Below are 15,598 nucleotides of genomic sequence, written 5' to 3' on the forward strand. Positions count from 1 at the left end.
AGTGTGGGGGCTGTGCTGGGGAGGGGGGCACCCACAGCCCCCCCAAGGGCTCTCTGCACCCCCCTGAGGGTCTGGGGGGGGTCCGGACCCCCCGACCCCCCCCCCCCAAATTTGTGGGGGATGAATTAAAGCCTTGCACTGTTTGCAGGTTTGTGTTACCTGTGTGGCTGTGTCAGACACTGAATGGAGGGTGGGGGCAGATGTGGGGCTGGGGTCACCCTGAAGACCCCCCCAGTGCTAAAGGTGGGGAGGGTCCAGGCTCCTTAGGGCGCTGGCTGTGGGTGGCACTGTCCCCAAGCCATGGTGGCACCAGCAGCTCCATCCACCTGGAGCATCTCTGTCTGTCTGTCTGTCCCCAGTGTCCCTCCAGCCCTGGGTTCATCCCATGGGGTGGGACCCCCACACTTGGGGGCAGCTCTGGGGGCTGTCACCAGCCCTGTCCCCTCTGTGTCACCATCGTCACATCCTCTCGGTGTCACCAGCCCTGTCCCCTCTGTCAGCAGCCACCTCCATGGGTCACTGCCACCCGACTGCTGGCCCCACAAACACCCATTTGGGAGTCCCTACAGCCCCAAACCCCTGTCCTGGGCTGTCCCCAATGTCCCTGTGAACGGCACCCCAATGTCCCCTGTGAAGGGGACCCCAATGTCCCTGTGAAGGGGACCCCAATGTCCCTCTGAGCTGGGCGCTGTGGCCGCTGTGGGTGGCACAGAGGGGACAGGGAAAGGCCAGCCGTGCCCTGGGCAGGTGCCAGGGCGGGTCCTGCTGGTGCCATCACGTTGCTGGCAGGGTCTGCCCCGCGTCCCCAATGCGGGAAGGGGAGGGGACATCCCCGTGGGTGCCACACACGTGTCCGAAGTGCCACCCCCCCCTCCTTGGCAGCGCTCGGTGCCTCCCAAAATAGCCCCGGCGGGGCCATAAAAGCAGAAGGGGCACAGGGGGAGGGGGGAAAAGGCGCCATGGTGGGTCCTGGGGGAGCCAGGGCGCCGCTCTCGGCCCGCCTGGGCTGCCGCCTGCAGGAGGAGGACGTGGGCAGGAGGGAAACCTTCAGTGCCGAGTGGCTGGACCTGGAGCTCAGCTCCCGACCCGAGGAGGGGTGAGGGGCACGGCCAGGGGGTGCCAGGGGGTATGGGGGGCATCCACACCACCGAGTGCTGGAGGATTTGGGGGGTTTTGTTGTGGGGATTTGGGTTGTGGGGTTCTGGAACGTGGGGTTTCCATGGGGTTGTGGGGTGGTTCCAAAATTGTGGGGCCTCCATTAGGGTTTGAGGGGCTCCAAGGGTCCCAAAATATGGGGGTTTGGGTAGCCCAAGAGTCCTAGGGGGTGCCAGGGTGTCCCAGGGGGTGCCAGGGGTCTTGGGGGCATGGAGGGCATTGGGTGCTGGAGGATTTGGGGCGTTTTTTGTGAAGATTTGGGTTGTGGGGTTCTGAAATGTGGGGTTTCCATGGGGTTGTGGTGGGCTCCAAGTGGCTCAAAATATGGGGCTTCCATGGGTTTGTGGGGTGGTTCCAAAATTGTGGGGTCTCGAGGGGCTCCAAGAGTCCCAAAATATGGGGGTTTGGGCAGCCCAAGAGTCCCAAACTTGGGCAGACCCAATGGTCCCAGGGGGTGCCAGGGGTCCGAGGGGTGCTGGGGGCACAGGGGGCACCGGGTGCTGGAGGATTTGGGGTTTTTTTTGGTGAAGATTTGGGTTCTGGGGTTCTGAAATGTGGGGTTTCCATGGGGTTGTGGTGGGCTCCAAGTGTCTCAAAATGTGGGGTCTCCATAGGGTTTTGAGGGGCTCCCAAAATACGGAGTTTCCGTGGGTTTGTGGGATGGTTCCAAAATTGGGGGTTTCCATGGGGGTTTGGGGGTGTAGGAGACTCCAATGGGGTTTTGAGCAGCCCAAGAGTTCCCATGGGGTCTTGTGTCCCAAATTAGGAGGTTCCCAGAGGGTTTGGGGGTTTCTGAGGGTCCCTGTGGGGTCAGGGAAGCTCCGGGGGGAGGTGGTGGGGGGTACCCAAGAGGGACTGGGGGGGAGGCCGGGATTCCACAAGGGGCCAGGAGAACATGGGGGTCTCCAGGGGTTCCCATGGGGGTCTCCAGGGGTTCCTATGGGGGTCTCCAGGTGTTCCCATGGGGATCTCCAGGTGTTCCCATGGGGATCTCCAGGTGTTCCTATGGGGCTGAGGTGGGACATGGGGGGGTTCTGCCATGGAGTGGGGTGGCACACGGGGGTCTCCAGGGGTTCCTATGGGGGTCTCCAGGGGTTCCCATGGGGGTCTCCAGGGGTTCCCATGGGGGTCTCCAGGTGTTCCCATGGGGATCTCCAGGTGTTCCTATGGGGGTCTCCAGGGGTTCCTATGGGTGTCTCCAGGTGTTCCTATGGGGCTGAGGTGGGACATGGGGGGTTCTTCCATGGAGTGGGGTGGCACACGGGAGTCTCCAGGGGTCCTGTCGGGGTGCGGTGACCCCGAGGGCTCAGAGCAGGACCCTGAGGACCCTGACCCAGTGAGGCTCTGTCCGTGCCCAGGTGGTGCCGGCGGGAGGCGGACACGCAGCGCCGGGAGTCGCTGGAGCAGCGCGGGGCCGTGCGGGTGCTGGAGCAGCGCTCGCCCTGGGGGCTGCTCAGGGTGGGGGTCCTGGGACAGCCCCTGACCCAGCACCTCCTGCCCTACGCCCGCACCTTCCCCGTGCCCCTTTTCGCCCCCTCAGACCTGCGCGGGGCCAAGGGCGGCGTTCCCCGCACCCTCTCCCGCTCCCTCTCGCACGAAGCCCAGCGGGGCTGAGTTGCCGGGGGAGGTCGGGGTGCGGGGTGGGGGGGCAGGAGGGTGATGTTGGGGGGGGCTGGGGGGACCCTCTGGGTCAGCTCAGCCGCCCCCCGAAAAGGCAGCAGAAGAAGGAAGGGGCAGGTGGGGGTGGGCTCCCATCGCTCGGGACCCCGCCCCGCCGCGGGCGCGGTGGAGGCCGGTGGGGATGAGGACCCCGCGGGTCGGGGGCTCCCGCCCTTCGGGGGGCTCCCGGCAGCTCCGGCGTGACTCAGTTTCCCTGGCGAGAAGAAGGGAATGAGAGGATGAGGATGAGGATGAGGATCGCTGAAAGCCTGGGGGGGCTGGAATGGGGGGGGGGGGGGGGGGGGGGGTTGTACAAACCGCGCTCTTTGTACGGCAATAAAACCGCACAAAGAACCCACAAAAACTCTACCTTGGCACGGCAGAGTCTTTTTTGGGGGGGTACAAGGGTGGGGGGCAAGATTTAGAGGGGAGGGGGGCCGTGTGTGGAGCACACGGGGAAACTGAGGCACGGCAGCGGGAGGGACCCGGTGCTTTATGGGACTGGGGGGGTCTGGGGGCGGGGGGGGGGGGGCTGTGGTTATATAACCCCCCCCCCCCCCCCCCCCGCATCGCCCACCCGGTGCCAGGTTCTGCAGTGCCCAGATTAGCTGTTCCCAGTCCGGATCCCGCTGTCCCTGGGCCCCCGCCAGGCCCTGTCCCCTCCCCCGACCCCGTCCCGCTCCTTCCTCCCTCCTGTCCCTGCACCCTCACCCCTGCGGATCGGGCACGGGAAGGGTTTGGGGTCTTACAACGCCCCCAGCCCCAAATGTGGGAACCACCCTGCTCCTTAGCCCGGGGTGCTGGGAGCGCTGGGAGCCCTGGGAACACTGGGAGCACTGGGAGCACTGGGAGCACTGGGAACACTGGGAGCACTGGGAGCGCTGGGAGCACTGGGAGCACTGGGAACACTGGGAACACTGGGAACACTGGGAGCGCTGGGAGCACTGGGAGCACTGGGAACACTGGGAACACTGGGAGCGCTGGGAGCCCTGGGAACACTGGGAACACTGGGAGCACTGGGAGCACTGGGAACACTGGGAGCACTGGGAGCGCTGGGAGCACTGGGAGCACTGGGAGCACTGGGAACACTGGGAGCACTGGGAGCCCTGGGAACACTGGGAGCCCTGGGAACACTGGGAACACTGGGAGCGCTGGGAACGCTGGGAGCTGGCAGAGGTGGCACCGGCTCCTGCCAGAGCTGGGCTGAGTCCAGCACGGGCGATGGAGAGCTCAGATGGGCCCCATCCCAATCCCTTCCCATCCCCATCCCAAACCCCACATCATTCCAATGCCTTTCCATCCCAATCCCCTTCCCAATCCCAATCCCAATCCCAATCCCAATCCCAATCCCAATCCCAATCCTCTCCTCCTTCTAATCCCTTCCCATTCTCCTCCCCATCCCAATCCACCCCAATCCCTCCACATTTCCATCCCGATCTCATTCCAACCCTTTCCCACCCCAATTCCACACCATTCCTGTCCCTTCCCATCCCCATCCCAAACCCCACATCATTCCATTCCCTTCCCATCCCCATCCAAATCCACCCAAATCCCTCCACATTTTTCCATCCCCATCCCATTCCAGTCCTTTCCCACCCCCATTTCACACCATTCCTGTTCCCTCCTATCCCCATCTCATTTTTGTCCCTCTCCCAATCCCCCTCCATCCTCATCCCTATCCCACCCTCTTCATCCTCACCCCTCTTCCACCCTCTTCATCTTCATCCCTATCCCAATTCCCCTCCATCCTCATCCCTCTCCCAATCCCTATCCATCCTCACTCCTCTCCCACCCTCTTCATCCTCATCCTTATCCCAATTCCCCTCCATCTTCATCCCAATCCCTCTCCATCCTCATCCCACGGGACCCTCATGAGCTGGGGCAGCACAGGGGGGTCACAGCCACATCTCGGGCTGTGGGGACAGACTCTCCCCGGCACAGGGACAGCATTCCTGGATTCCCAGAGCCCGGGAAGAGCGGCGGATCCGTTATCAGCTCCGTTATCGGCTCCGGCCGCGGCCCGGGGGCACTGGCGCTAACCGGGTTAGGAGGGATGGATGACGGATGGAGGGATGCAGGGTGGATGATGGATGGATGGAGGGATGCGGGGTGGATGGATGGGGCTGTCTCGGCTCCTCGTGGCCCCTCCCGGGCCGGCCAAGGATAAAAAGCGGCGGCGGCGGGGCCGGAGCCGCAGCCCCTCGCCATGAGCAGCCCGGCCGCGCTCCGAGAGGGCTACGAGCACTTCGACCCCCGCGCGTACCTGCGCAACAATTACCTCCCCCCCCGAGCCGACTTCTCCTCCGAGGAGTTCGTGGTGCCCTGGAAGCTGCGATGCCTGGCCGAGACCTTCGCCAGCGGTGAGAGAGGAGGGCGGCGGGGCGGGGAAACTGAGGCACGGAGCACGCAGGGGCAGCTCCTCTGCTCCTGCCTGGTTTTCCCGGGGACCCTCAGCGTGGTGGGGAAACTGAGACACGGAGCATCCTCTGCTCCTCCCTGGTTTTCCCGGGGACCCTCAGTGAGGCGGGGAAACTGAGGCACGGAGCATCCTCTGCTCCTGCCTGGTTTTCCCGGTTGTTGTGGGGGTCCCTCCCAGACATGTCCTGTCCCCTCCCAGGTGAGATCCGAGGGCGGACGTTGATCGATGTGGGCTCGGGCCCCACCATCTACCAACTGCTGAGTGCCTGCGACCACTTCGAGGAGATCGTGGCCACCGATTTCCTGGCGGTGAACCGGGAGGAGCTCGGCCGGTGGGCGCGGGGGGAGCCCGGAGCCTTCGACTGGAGCCCGTTCATCCAGCACGTCTGCAAGATCGAGGGGCGCGGGTAGGGGGGCCGAGGGGGGCGCGGGAGGGGGGTGCTGGGGGGGTCCCTGCTGGATCGTGTCCCCAAAATCCACGGGATCACAGATGCAGGTCCTCACAGATCCCTGTAGATCCCGTGGGATCACAGCCACGTTTTGCCACAGATGCTGAGGGGATCCCTATAGGACCCTGTCACCAAAATCCCGTGGCATCACGGCCCCACATCCTCACAGACGGTGTTCCCAAATCCCATGGGTTCACAGCCCCCTGTGTCTGCAGGATCCCAGCCTCAGATATCCATGGGATCCTCTCTCTGAGCCTGTGGGTGAAGGGCTGATCCCCACAGGAGCCTGTCCTTGTGGGTGCCCAGTTGATCCTGCTCCCAAATCCCTGTGGCTCTTGGGTCAATCCCTCCTGGATCCCATTTCCCCACATCCCTGCAGCTGCTGGGTTGATGCCCAGGAGATCCTGTCCCTTTGTCCCTGTGTGTGTTGGGTTTGTCCTGCTGCAATCCTGCCCCTGGGTCCCTGTGGGTTCTGGAATGGGCATCCCACCCCAAGATGGGCATCCCACCCCACATCCCTGCAGTATCCTGTCCCCACACCCCTGTGTGAGCTGGATTGATCCCATCCCCACCTCTCTGTGTGTCCCAGGCCAATGCCCACCCAATCCCTGCTTCCCTGCACAATCCCACCTCACATCCCTGCAGAATTCTATCCTAACCTCCCTTTGTCTACTGCACTGATCCCATCCCCACATCCCTCCATGTGCTGGGTTCCTCCCATCCCTACAGGGATCTGTGTGTGCCAAATTGATCCCATCCCCACACTCCCCTGGGTGCCAGGTTGACCCCATCCCCTTATCCCTGTAGATACTGAATTGATCCCATTCCCACTTCCCTGTGGGCACTGGATTGACCCCATCCCCACATCCCCGTGGATTCTGGATTGATCCCATCCCCATATGCCTGTGGACACTGGATTGACCCCATCCCTTTATCCCCATGGATGCTGGATTGACCCCATCCCCACATCCCCATTGATAATGGATTGATCCCATGATCCCATCCCCACATCCCCATGGGACTGACCCCATCCCCACATCCTTGTCTGGATCGATCCCACCCCCCCATCCCTGCGTTTTTCGGGGTCAATCCCCTCCCCACATCCCCATGGACACCGCATTGACCCCATCCCCACATTCCCACGGAAGCTGGATTGACCCCATCCCCATGGATGCTACATTGATCCCCCCACATCCCCGTTTGTTCTTCATTGACCCCATCCCCACATCCCTGTCTGGACCGATCCCACCCCCCCCTCCCCACGTTTTTCGGGGTCAATCCCCTCCCCACACCCCCCATCCCCATCCCACATCCCTTATTCTCTCATTCCCTCATTCCCCCTCTCCCCAGGGAGCCGTGGCAGGACAAGCAGCGCCGTCTCCGCCAGCGCCTCCGCCGGATCCTCCCCATCGACGTTCACCGCCCGGAGCCTCTGGGGGCCCCGCTGCGCCCCCGGGCCGATGCTCTGCTCTCCGCCTTCTGCCTGGAGGCCGTGAGCCCCGACCGCGCCTCCTTCGTGCGGGCTCTGAGCCACGTGGGGACCCTGCTGCGCCCGGGGGGACACGCGGTGCTGCTGGGGGCTCTGGGCGAGTCCTTCTACCTGGCGGGTCCCGCTCGGCTGCCCGTGGTGCCGCTGCAGGAATCGGATGTGCGGGAGGCGCTGGCGGCCGCGGGGTTCGCGCTGCGGGAGCTGCGCTGTTACGCGATGCCCCCCGCGCTCCGCACCGGCGTGGATGATGTGGATGGGGTGTTCTTCGCCCACGCGCAAAAACCGCTGGAAATGTGAGGGGGAGTCCCGGGAAATGGCCGGGAAATGGTGGGGAAATGTCACCCTGCCCGGGAGCGGCAAGGGAGGGGTGGGATGGAGGCAGCGCCGGCTGGATGGTGACAATAAAGGCTGAGGTTGTGGCACAGGATGGTGACAATAAAGGGCAAAGGATGGTGACAATAAGGGCACAGGTTGTGGCACAGGATGGTGACAATAAAGGTTGGGGTTGTGGCACAGGATGGTGACAGTAAAGGTGGCAGAGGATGGTGACAATAAAGGGCAGAGGAAGGTGACAATAAGGGCACAGGTTGTGGCACAGGATGGTGACAATAAAGGGCAAAGGATGGTGACAATAAGGGCACAGGTTGTGGCACAGGATGGTGACAATAAAGGGCAAAGGATGGTGACAATAAGGGCACAGGTTGTGGCACAGGATGGTGATGATAAAGGCTGAGGTGGCACAGGATGGTGACAGTAAAGGGCAGGGGATGGTGACAATAAAGGCTGAGGATGGGATGGGTGGGGGGGGGGTCTCAGCAGGGGGATTTGGGGCACAAATGGGGGGCAGAGAGCAAGAACAGGGTGGGAAAGGGGGTGCAGGGCAGGGCAGGTATGGGGGGATGCGGGGTGTGCTGAGGAGGTTTGGGAACACTGAGGGCGTTGGGGACACCTGGAGGGAATTTTGGGGCACGCGGGGTGGGACAGAGCGAGGCAGGGGGGGTAAGGGGTGCACTCTGGGGTGACAGCAGAAGGGAATGGGGTACACTGGGGGCTGGGGGACAAACCCAGGGGCTGGGGGGCACAGGGTGCCCTTGGGGCAGGGGACACGAACCCAGCAGCTCACAGATTAAACTCAGCTTTATTCACATCCCACAACACACCCAGGGAGGGGGCAATGGGGGGGGCACAGCCCCTCTGGGCTGGGAGGGGGCACCCCCAGACCCAAGGCACCCACACAACGCCCCCCACCCCTGCCAGAGCTCCCCCATGCACGCAGACCCCCTCCAAATCACCCACATGTCCCCCATCACCCACTGTCACCTCATGGGGGGGGTCCCCAGCTCAGCATGGGGAGGGTTTTGGGGGGGGGCTCAGCTGTCCTGGACCCCTCTGTGCCCAGATGGGGGGCACGGGGGGTCTGGGGGAGGAAAACAAACCTCAGAAGGCAACTGGGGGGGGCAGGAGGCCGTGGCCAGGGGGGGCTGGGAGGTTGCTTGGCACAGGGCAGGGCACAGCCCTGGGGGGGCACGGGGGGCTCTGCCCACCCCCCCCAGCAGCTCTAGTCCACTTTGAAGAGGTCGGAGTTGGCCTTCAGGAGGTAGAGGCTGTCGTCCATCAGGAAACTGGGGGGACAAGGGAGGGGTTTAGGGGGGGCCTTGAACCCCAACATTGAGCACAGCAAGCCTGGGGTCCCTCCAGCACCCCCATTTCAAGGTGGGGAGGGGGGGTCTGGGCATGGCATAGGGACCAAGAACATCCCATGGGAAACTGAGGGGGTGCTGAGCACCCCAATTTCAACAGGGAGGGCTCGCAGCACCCACAGTGGGGTCCCCAACACCTCAGTTTGGGACTTGCAGCACCCCATGGAAAACTGAGGGGGCCTTGAGCACCCCAATTTCATGAGAGGAAGGCTCAGAATCCCACCGATCTGAGCACCCCAATTAAGAGGGGGACAATGAGAACCCCACAGGCCACAGTGGGCCCTGAGCACCCCAATTCCAAGAGGGATCCCCCAACAGAGTCCCCAACACCCCCAGACCACAGCAGAGCCCCCCCAAATCCGGGGGGAAGCTCTGCACCCCTGCACCTCCCTGGGGAGCCCCTCACCCCTATTTTTAATTTTATTTTAGATAGGATTGGGGGGTAACTGACCTGTATTTTTAATTTTATTTTAAATAGGGAAGGGGGGGGGTCACTGACCTGTATTTTTAATTTTACTTAATTTTTTAACTTAATTTCATTTAATTTTAATTTTATTTTTATTTTAAATTTTATTTAATTTTATTAATTATAATTTTATAATTATTAATTTAATTTTATTTAATTTTCGTTATTAATTTAATTTTATTTATTTTAATTTTATATTTTATTTATTTTATTAATTTAAATTTTATTACTATTAATTTAATTTTATTTATTTTAATGTTATATTTTATTTAATTTATTTTAAATGGGAAGGGGGGGTCACTGACCTGTATTTTTAATTTCATTTAATTTTTTATTTAATTTTATTTAAATTTTATTTTATTTTAAATTTTACTTAATTTTATTAATTTCAATTTTATAGTATTAATTTAGTTTTATTAATTTTAAATTTTCCATTTTATTTAATTTATTTATATTTATATTTTATTTTAAGTGGGGAGGGGCGGTCACTGACATGTATTTTAAATTTTATTTAATTTTTTATTTAATTTTACCTTATTTTTATTTCATTTTTAATTTTATTAATTTCAATTTTATAGTATTAATTTAATTTTATTAATTTTAAATTTTCTATTTAAATTAATTTATTTATATTTATATTTTATTTTAAGTGGGGAGGGGGGGTCACTGACATGTATTTTTAATTTTATTTAATTTTTTTATTTAATTTTATTTAATTTTTTATTTTATTTTTTATTTTATTTAATTTTATTAGTTTTAATTTTATAGTATTAATTTAATTGTAATTATTTTAATTTTATATTTAGTTTAATTTATTTATATTTATATTTTATTTATATTTTATCTTAACTGGGGAGGGGGGGGGGGCTCACTGACCTGTATTTTTAATTTTATTTTAAATGGGATTGGGGGGGGGGGGGTCACTGACCTGTATTTTTAACTTTATTTTAAATTTTATTTAATGTATTAATTTAATTTTCACAATCATTAATTTAATATTATTATTATTAATAATAATTTAATTTAAAATCATTATTGACTTGAATTTTATTTCTTTTCTTTCAAACGGGTTGGGGAGGGTCACATGCCTGCTATTTTAAATGTCCCTTTAGCCAGGACCGGGGTGTCACAGACCTGTAGAAGAGCACGTTGAGGGGGATGGTCCCGATGTGCCAGAGCGCGTGGGCGTCCAGCACCCAGAGCAGGGGGGGGAAGTCGAGCAGCTCCAGCAGCGCCAGCGCCTGCAGCAGCAGCACCGCGGCCGCGCATTTCCACACGTGCGGGAGCCGCCGGCCCTGCCGCAGGCACCAGCGCAGCCACCACGCCACCGTCAGCATCCCTGGGACAGGGAAAACAGCGTCAGCGTGCCCGGGACACGGGAAAACAGCGGGAAAAACAGCGGGAAAACAGCGGGCAAAACACCGGGAGAATTGCTGGGGAATAGAGAGAGGGGAGAGGGGGTGTCCAAACTCTGAAAGAATTGCTGGGGAAACAGTGGGGATCAGGGACAGGGGGGTGCCCAAACCCCAGTCAGGATTCCTGGGGAAACAGTGAGGATCAGGAAGAGGAGGGTGCTCAAAGCCTGTCAGAATTCCTGGGGAAACAGGAAAACACAAGGACAAAATCCCAGTCAGAATTCCTGGGGAAACAGAGTGAGGATCAGGGACAGGGGGTGCCCAAAGCCTGTCAGAATTCCTGGGGAAATAGGGAGGATCAGGGACAGGGGGTGCCCAAACTCCAGTTAGAATTCCTGGGGAAACAGAGTGAGGATCAGGAAGAGGAGGGTGCTCAAAGCCTGTCAGAATTCCTGGGGAAACAGGGAGGATCAGGGACAGGGGGGTGCTCAAACTCGGTCAGAATTCCTGGGGAAACAGGAAAACACAAGGACAAAACCCCAGTCAGAATTCCTGGGGAAACAGAGTGAGGATCAGGGACAGAGGGGTGCCCAAACTCCAGTTAGAATTCCTGGGGAAACAGGAAAACACAAGGACAAAATCCCAGTCAGAATTCCTGGGAAAACAGAGTGAGGATCAGGGACAGGGGGGTGCCCAAACTCCAGTTAGAATTCCTGGGGAAACAGAGTGAGGATCAGGAAGAGGAGGGTGCTCAAAGCCTGTCAGAATTCCTGGGGAAACAGGAAAACACAAGGACAAAATCCCAGTCAGAATTCCTGGGGAAATAGGGAGGATCAGGGACAGGGGGTGCTCAAACTCGGTCAGAATTCCTGGGGAAACAGAGTGAGGATCAGGGACAGGGGGATGCCCAAACCCCAGTCAGGATTCCTGGGGAAACAGAGTGAGGATCAGGAAGAGAAGGGTGCTCAAAGCCTGTCAGAATTCCTGGGGAAACAGGAAAACACAAGGACAAAATCCCAGTCAGAATTCCTGGGGAAATAGGGAGGATCAGGGACAGGGGGTGCTCAAACTCGGTCAGAATTCCTGGGGAAACAGGAAAACACAAGGACAAAACCCCAGTCAGAATTCCTGGGGAAACAGAGTGAGGATCAGGGACAGAGGGGTGCCCAAACTCCAGTTAGAATTCCTGGGGAAACAGGAAAACACAAGGACAAAATCCCAGTCAGAATTCCTGGGGAAACAGAGTGGGGATCAGGGACAGGGGGGTGCCCAAACCCCAGTCAGGATTCCTGGGGAAACAGAGTGAGGATCAGGGACAGGGGGTGCCCAAAGCCTGTCAGAATTCCTGGGGAAATAGGGAGGATCAGGGACAGGGGGGTTCCCAAACCCCAGTCAGAATTCCTGGGGAAACAGTGAGGGGGATCAGGGAGAGATGGGTGCTCAAACTCTCTCAGCATTCCTGGGAAAACAGTGAGGGGGGGATCAGGGAGAGGGGGTGTCCAAAGTCTGTCAGAATTCCTGAGGAAACAGGGGGGAACAGGCTCAAACTCTGAAAGAATTCCAGGGAAAACAGTGGGGATCAAAGACAGGGGGGTGCCCAAAGTGTGGTCAGCATTCCTGGGAAAACAGGAGAACACAGGGACAGGGGGTGTCCAAACCCCAGTCAGAATTCCTGGGGAAACAACGAGGGGGTCAGGGAGAGATGGGTGCCCAAACTCTGAAAGAATTCCTGGAGAAACACTGGGGATCAGGGACTGTGGGGTGCCCAAACTGTCAGAATTCCAGTGAAAACCACAAGGGGGATGTGGGAGAGGGGAGTGCCCAAACTCCAGTTAGAATTCCTGGGAAAAGAGAAGAATACAGGCACAGGGGGTGCCCAAAGTGTGGTCAGCATTCCTGGGAAAACAGGAGAACACAGGGACAGGGGGTGCCCAAACCCCTGGGCAGAACTCCACGAAAATGGGGAGCCCAGGGACATGGGGATACCCAAACCCCTGCTCAGCATTCCTGGGAAAATGGGGCTCAGGGACAGGGGGGGGCTCAGACTGACCCCTGACACAGCCCCAGTACAGCCCAGTGGCTCCCAGTACAGCCCAGTGGCTCCCTGCTCTGGCTGCAGCTGGCCCCAATAGCTCCCAGTCCCTCCCAGTGCCTCCCAGGCCATCCCAGTGCCTCTCAGTGCCTCCCAGCCCCTCCCAGTCCCCCCCAGTGCCTCCCAGGCCATCCCAGTCCCTCCCAGTGCCCCCCAGTGCCTCCCAGTCCATCCCAGTCCCTCCCAGTGCCCCCAGCCCACCAGCAGCAGCGTTGGCCACCAGGTTGTAGCCGTAGTCGAAGCGCACGAGGCTCAGGTAGGAGATGTGGCCGGCGAGGAAGAGGAGGAGGAAGGCTCTGAAGATGCTGATTAAGGCTGGGCGCTGCAGCCCCAGCGTCCTGTGGGCAAGGGGGATGGTCAGGGTCCTCCCAGTATGGCCCAGGGTCCTCCCAGTATGGCCCAGGGTCCTCCCAGGTGCTCCAGTGATGCCCAAACTGGCCCAAGAGAGGCCAGCACCTTCCCAGTACAGCCCAGTGCCCCCCAGTCTGACCTCAGTGCCCCCCAGTTTGCCCCAGTGCCCTCCAGTCCATCCCCAGTGCCCCCCAGTTTGCCCAGTGCCTCCCAGTCCATCCCCAGTGCCCCCCAGTCTGTCCCGAGCACCTCCCAGTTCACCCCCAATTTGCCCCAGTCCATCCCCAGTGCCCCCCAGTTTGCCCCAGTGTCCCCCAGTCCATCCCCATTGCTCCCCAGTGCCCCCCAGTCCAACCCCAGCACCTCCCAGTCTGTCCCCAGTGCCCCCCAGTCCCCCCCAGTTTGTCCCAGTTTGCCCAGTGCCCACCTGACGCAGCACAGGTACACGGAGTGCAGGATGACGGCCGAAGCACAGAAATAATCCAGTTTCTGTGGGATTTGGGATGGGGAAATTGGGGAGGGGGCCTAGAACAGGACCCCCAGGGGCTTGGGGACACTCTGGGGGTGTCACCCTGGGGATTGGGGACACCCTGGGGGTGGCACTGCCTCACCTCTGTCAGCGCCGTGTCCCTGGTGTGGAACACGGTGGACCAGAACCAGGCGTTTAAGGAGACCTGGAAAAGGGGAAAATTTGGGATTTATGGGGTGGGGGGATGTGGGGCAGGGTCCCCCCCCGGGTCAGGACCTCCTCAAATGGGAGATGAGGGGGATGGGAATGGGGTGGGGGGGTGGAAGAGATGGGGCTGGGTGGGGTCAGGGGGAGATGGGGGGGGGATTTGGGGAGGAGGAAAAGGGAAAGGGGAAAAAGGGAAAGGGGAAAAAGGGAAAGGGGAAAAAAAGGGAAGAAGGGAAAAAAAAGGGGAAAAGGGGGAAAAGGGAAAGGGGAAAAAGGGGAAAAGGGAAACAGAAAAAGGGAAAGAAGGAAAAGGAAAGAAGAAGGAGGAAAAGGGAAGGGGAAAAGGATGGAAAAGGATGGAAAAGGATGGGAAAAAGGGAGGGAAAAAGGGAGGGAAAAAGGGAGGGAAAGGGGAGGGGAAAAGGGATGGGAAAAAGGGAGGGGAAATGATGGGAAAGGCTGGGAAAAGGATGGAAAAGAATGGAAAAGGGAGGGAAAGGATGGAAAAGGGAGGGGGAAAAAAGGGAGGGGAAAAAAGGGAGGGGAAAAAAGGGAAAAGGATGGGAAAGGGGAGGGAAATGATGGGCAAAGGGAGGGCAAAGGAGGTCAGCGGGCAGCAGGGCTCACCCAGGCGAAGGCGGTGCAGGTGGGGTAGGTGGGGGCGGCGCGGGGCACGGCCGCGCGGTACCGCAGCAGCATCACCAGGCTGGCCAGGCCGTTCAGCAGCGAGGCCAAGGCCGAGGCCGGCTCCTGCACGAACAGGAACCGCGAGAAGGGCCACTGGGGGGGCCCGGGGGGTCAGCGGGCACGGGGAGACCCCCGAGTGCCCCCCAGCCCCCCCAGAGCCGCGCTGACCTTGCCGTGGAACTGGGGCACGCGGTGCCCACCCTGCTGGTACAGCCGCACCGTCAGCCACATGCACTCGTACTGGCACTCATCCCGGCACGTCCAGCCTGTGGGGGGCACACCAGTATGCACCAGTGCCTCCCAGTATGCACCAGTGCACCACCAGAGCGCCCCAGCCCAGCGCAGGGCACAGGGAGTGGGTGGGGTTCACCCCCTGGCACCCCCAGCATCACTGAACAAGCTGGGAGCACCCGCAGCTGTCGCCATGGTGACCAGCAGCGTGCACCAGTGACTCCCCAGTATGGCCCAGTGACCCCACTTCATAGCCCAGCACCTCCCAGTATAGACCAAAACCAGCCCAGTATGCACCAGCACGACCCAGTGACAACCAGTACAGGATAAGGGACCCTTAACACAGCCCCAGTGTCCGCCAGCATCACCCAGCGCTTCCCAGTTTAGCCCCAGTCCCTCCCAGTTCAGCCCCAGTCCCTCCCAGTCCCTCCGCCAAGGGGCGGGGCTTCAAATGGGGCGTGGCTCCGAAAGGTGCGGCCTCCCCGGCGGGGGCGTGGTTTCTGGATCGGTCAACCAATAGGAGTAGGGGGCGGTACCTGTCAGGCCCATGTAGAGCGGCTGCCGGGCGCGGAAGTGCCGCAGCGCCGCTCCCGAGCAGTTCTGCCGCTCGCAGCGGCTCAGGCACTCCCGGTACAGCGGTTCCCGGTCCCCCTGCGAGCCCTGGGCCGGGCCCGGTGCTGCTGCTGCCATGAGAAGCAGCAGCAGCAGCTGCGCGGCCCGCGCCGCCATCGCCGCCCGGCCCGGCCGCTTCCGGCCCGCCCCGGAGATGGGGCGGCGCGGGGCACTATGGGATATACCGCCCCCGCCGGCCGCGGGAGGATCATGGGATATATCCCCCCGAGTGCGCTCTGCAGAGGCTCATGGGATATA

The 15,598-nt window shown here is 59.0% G+C and overlaps 3 protein-coding genes across 3 annotated transcripts; 2 read left to right on the plus strand and 1 right to left on the minus strand.

Annotated features, from left to right (window-relative positions):
• Positions 1–944: 944 nt before the first annotated feature.
• On the plus strand, positions 945–2,813 carry TCAP (titin-cap). Its single transcript, XM_036398879.2, has 2 exons — positions 945–1,096; positions 2,514–2,813. Exons 1-2 carry the CDS (start codon positions 960–962, stop codon positions 2,767–2,769), a joined length of 393 nt encoding a protein of 130 aa, XP_036254772.1. The 5' UTR covers positions 945–959; the 3' UTR covers positions 2,770–2,813.
• A 2,207-nt stretch (positions 2,814–5,020) lies between these two features.
• On the plus strand, positions 5,021–7,558 carry PNMT (phenylethanolamine N-methyltransferase). The gene is made up of 3 exons (XM_036398961.1): positions 5,021–5,174; positions 5,432–5,639; positions 7,032–7,558. The coding sequence occupies exons 1-3, from the start codon at positions 5,021–5,023 to the stop codon at positions 7,465–7,467; spliced, it is 798 nt and encodes a 265-aa protein (XP_036254854.1). The 3' UTR covers positions 7,468–7,558.
• Positions 7,559–8,289: 731 nt separating this feature from the next.
• Positions 8,290–15,497, minus strand: PGAP3 (post-GPI attachment to proteins phospholipase 3). Its single transcript, XM_036399095.1, has 8 exons — positions 15,265–15,497; positions 14,666–14,763; positions 14,438–14,590; positions 13,746–13,808; positions 13,562–13,623; positions 12,985–13,121; positions 10,471–10,675; positions 8,290–8,792 (listed from the first exon to the last, which is right to left on the minus strand). The coding sequence occupies exons 1-8, from the start codon at positions 15,455–15,457 to the stop codon at positions 8,729–8,731; spliced, it is 975 nt and encodes a 324-aa protein (XP_036254988.1). The 5' UTR covers positions 15,458–15,497; the 3' UTR covers positions 8,290–8,728.
• Positions 15,498–15,598: the final 101 nt, after the last annotated feature.

The sequence above is a fragment of the Molothrus ater genome, chromosome 27 (assembly GCF_012460135.2).
Source record: "Molothrus ater isolate BHLD 08-10-18 breed brown headed cowbird chromosome 27, BPBGC_Mater_1.1, whole genome shotgun sequence".
Classification (NCBI taxonomy): Eukaryota; Metazoa; Chordata; class Aves; order Passeriformes; family Icteridae; genus Molothrus; species Molothrus ater.

What these genes read in the sequence shown, in the direction of transcription:
- TCAP (XM_036398879.2), top strand. Translation starts at nt 960, where the DNA reads ATGGTGGGTCCTGGGGGAGCCAGGGCGCCGCTCTCGGCCCGCCTGGGC. An exon ending in AGCTCCCGACCCGAGGAGGG is followed by an intron (nt 1,097 to 2,513) that starts GTGAGGGGCACG and finishes GTCCGTGCCCAG; the next exon opens with GTGGTGCCGGCGGGAGGCGG.
- PNMT (XM_036398961.1), top strand. Translation starts at nt 5,021, where the DNA reads ATGAGCAGCCCGGCCGCGCTCCGAGAGGGCTACGAGCACTTCGACCCC. An exon ending in GGCCGAGACCTTCGCCAGCG is followed by an intron (nt 5,175 to 5,431) that starts GTGAGAGAGGAG and finishes GTCCCCTCCCAG; the next exon opens with GTGAGATCCGAGGGCGGACG. An exon ending in TGCAAGATCGAGGGGCGCGG is followed by an intron (nt 5,640 to 7,031) that starts GTAGGGGGGCCG and finishes CCCTCTCCCCAG; the next exon opens with GGAGCCGTGGCAGGACAAGC.
- PGAP3 (XM_036399095.1), bottom strand. Translation starts at nt 15,457, where the DNA reads ATGGCGGCGCGGGCCGCGCAGCTGCTGCTGCTGCTTCTCATGGCAGCA. An exon ending in GCTCTACATGGGCCTGACAG is followed by an intron (nt 14,764 to 15,264) that starts GTACCGCCCCCT and finishes TGCCCCCCACAG; the next exon opens with GCTGGACGTGCCGGGATGAG. An exon ending in CCTGCACCGCCTTCGCCTGG is followed by an intron (nt 13,809 to 14,437) that starts GTGAGCCCTGCT and finishes CCCCTTTTCCAG; the next exon opens with GTCTCCTTAAACGCCTGGTT.